Source organism: Lactuca sativa, chromosome 8, assembly GCF_002870075.4.
Source record: "Lactuca sativa cultivar Salinas chromosome 8, Lsat_Salinas_v11, whole genome shotgun sequence".
Lineage (NCBI taxonomy): Eukaryota > Viridiplantae > Streptophyta > Magnoliopsida > Asterales > Asteraceae > Lactuca > Lactuca sativa.
In genome coordinates, this window is record NC_056630.2 from 332,386,543 (window position 1) to 332,389,024 (window position 2,482).

Sequence of the window (2,482 nt, forward strand, 5' to 3'; positions counted from 1 at the left end):
ACCCGTTCCAAAAAAAAATAGCAAAAAGCAAACATCATGTTGAAATTTGGAAGTGCTCTATGTATTATTGTCAAATGGGTATATGAAACTTTTTGTGTTTTCTCACCGATGTAAAGTCGAATAGGCGTACTACGAACTTTATTGTCTTTTGTCGATAGTTGACGATACGCTGCCAAAATCGGCTTAAAATCTATCTTTCTGAAACTTCTCTTTAGTAATATTTAATGAAAAAACAAACAAAAACAAAAAGCGAATGCGAGGGGATGTATTTGACTTGATAAAGCATTTGTCAACTGGATTGCAACGAAAATAATCAACAATTAAAGATAAGTTAAAGGTACAAATTAGTAAACAAAGAACAAGAAGGAAAAATTTGCACCTTCTTAATTAGGGTTAGGCATGTAACAGGAGGATTAGTTAGGGTTCTTCAACTTCACCCAAATATCAATTTCCAAAAATCAATCATGAGTAGAGAGATCCACCACATGAGATAGCCATCAACAGTATGGCAGCCTGTTCTTCTTCCCGAAGCTTGTTCCACCATGGCTTCCCTCTTTCATACGATGATCTCATCCTCTTCTGCTGCTTTTGTTGTTTTCGATTAATTACCATCAATCGGACTTTCATCTTCAAATCTTCGTTTCGTTTGGCACCTTTCGATATGCTTCTTCCGCTTTTATCAATTCCACTCATTTGCGTCCTCCTCTTTTTGTTGTATTTGATACCGCAGGCATTGCATAGCGACTTCACACAAAATCATCAAAAATCAGTAATCAATAATCACAATGTATCAAATTATTACAATAGATCAGTCATCAGTCATCAGTCATGTCATTCAAACTCCGAATCAAAAAAGCTCGATCCTACCTTCGGACCAGAAGGTCCGCCTCTCCAGAGAGGTGTTCTAGTAGTTTGACAATCGGTACAGCATTTCTCCTGGTTTGACGATGCTAAGAGACCGCAGCCGCTACTCTCGGTTATTACTTGTTCGTCGAGTTCTTCTACTGCTGAAATAAATGATCTCTGCGAAAGAGTTTGGAGATGAATGGGTTCAAATTCAGAGAGAAAATAAACAAGAATTGTTTAAAAGAAGCGTAAAACAAGGTACCTTATCATTCAGATCCATAATGACGATGATGATTCCAGCGAATACTTTTGGGAATCAAAATCTGTGAGCGTGATAATGGCGAGCATAGATATGATAGAGGGTTGGGGATCAGATATTCATGGCTGTTGCTTGTATTATATGTGCAGCCTTTGAGTGTTATGACTTTGACTGGACAGACGGAAATTTAAAAGAAAAAGATTTGAAAAATATATTTTGGGGAAGAGAGACTGCGTGGGTGGCGCTGGTCGGCTGGACACAAAACCCTAACCACCTCTACATTTATGGCTTATTTACTAGTGTACCCCTCTCTACTCTTTAGTCACTGTTATTGGTAACTGGCGTCCGGGTGCCAATGGTGAGATCGTATATTACCTTTGATTTTAAGCGCTTTCAAATTTAGGGATAAACATATAGTTATAGTAATTGTATTGATATTTTTACAAAATAAGTTTTTATACCATAAAATAGCAGTTAGCTATGTATATAATGTGACCTTTTGGGGGTGTTTGTTTTTTATGGAAATGTTTTCGGCGGATAATATTTGTAGACATCTGCAGTAGAAGAGATACACTAAACGTTTGTAGTCTGAAAAAAGAAGACTGTTTGTTTTTTAACATTTGTAGACCATTAAAATAAAATAAAATATAAATAAACTTATTTTTTAACTTTAAAATGATTTTTTAATATTTTTATGAATTTGTTATAAATAATTAATAAATCTATTTATTGTATAAAAGGTGAAAGTAAAATAATACGAATTAAGGTAAATATTTGATAAAAAGATAAAATTACAAAAATAGTCCATACAATTGGCCAAATGTCTCAAAGTCAATCCTTATTAATTTTTTTTATGCAAACGGTCATTTTGGTTAGCAAAACTTATACGGATGACATTTTTTTTACTCACTCTATTAGTGTTTAGCCCTTAGGGACTGAATCTGGGACCTCCTCCCTCTCTCTCTTAATCAGCCAAAGCTTTAGCAAATTAAACTAGACCCGTATTTCTTTTATACTTTCGAAAACTAATTAATATTATCTATAAATCATAAAAAATTAATAGTAATATATTACAAAAACATATTTTTACAACTTTTTTTTTAATAAAACAAAATATATTTTTAGCGTATTGTAAAAAAAATTACAAATAATTTATATGTTTTTTTACATATTTGTTTTACGTAAAATATATGTTTTAATGTATTTAAAAAAATATGTTTTCGTATAATATGTTATTTCATTGTTATGATCTTAAAAAATATTTTTATGTTTTCATAAAAAAATATATTTTTTTGGCTTTTACATAGAAAAAAAAAGATTTTTATATATTTATTTTATATAAAATATATTTTTTTATATTAAAAAATACGCTTTCGT

The 2,482-nt window shown here is 31.4% G+C and overlaps 1 protein-coding gene across 1 annotated transcript; it reads right to left on the minus strand.

Annotated features, from left to right (window-relative positions):
• Positions 1–298: 298 nt before the first annotated feature.
• LOC111892019 (GATA transcription factor 15) lies at positions 299–1,362 on the minus strand. Its single transcript, XM_023888080.3, has 3 exons — positions 1,109–1,362; positions 868–1,023; positions 299–744 (listed from the first exon to the last, which is right to left on the minus strand). The coding sequence occupies exons 1-3, from the start codon at positions 1,124–1,126 to the stop codon at positions 463–465; spliced, it is 456 nt and encodes a 151-aa protein (XP_023743848.1). The 5' UTR covers positions 1,127–1,362; the 3' UTR covers positions 299–462.
• Between the last annotated feature and the right edge of the window lie 1,120 nt (positions 1,363–2,482).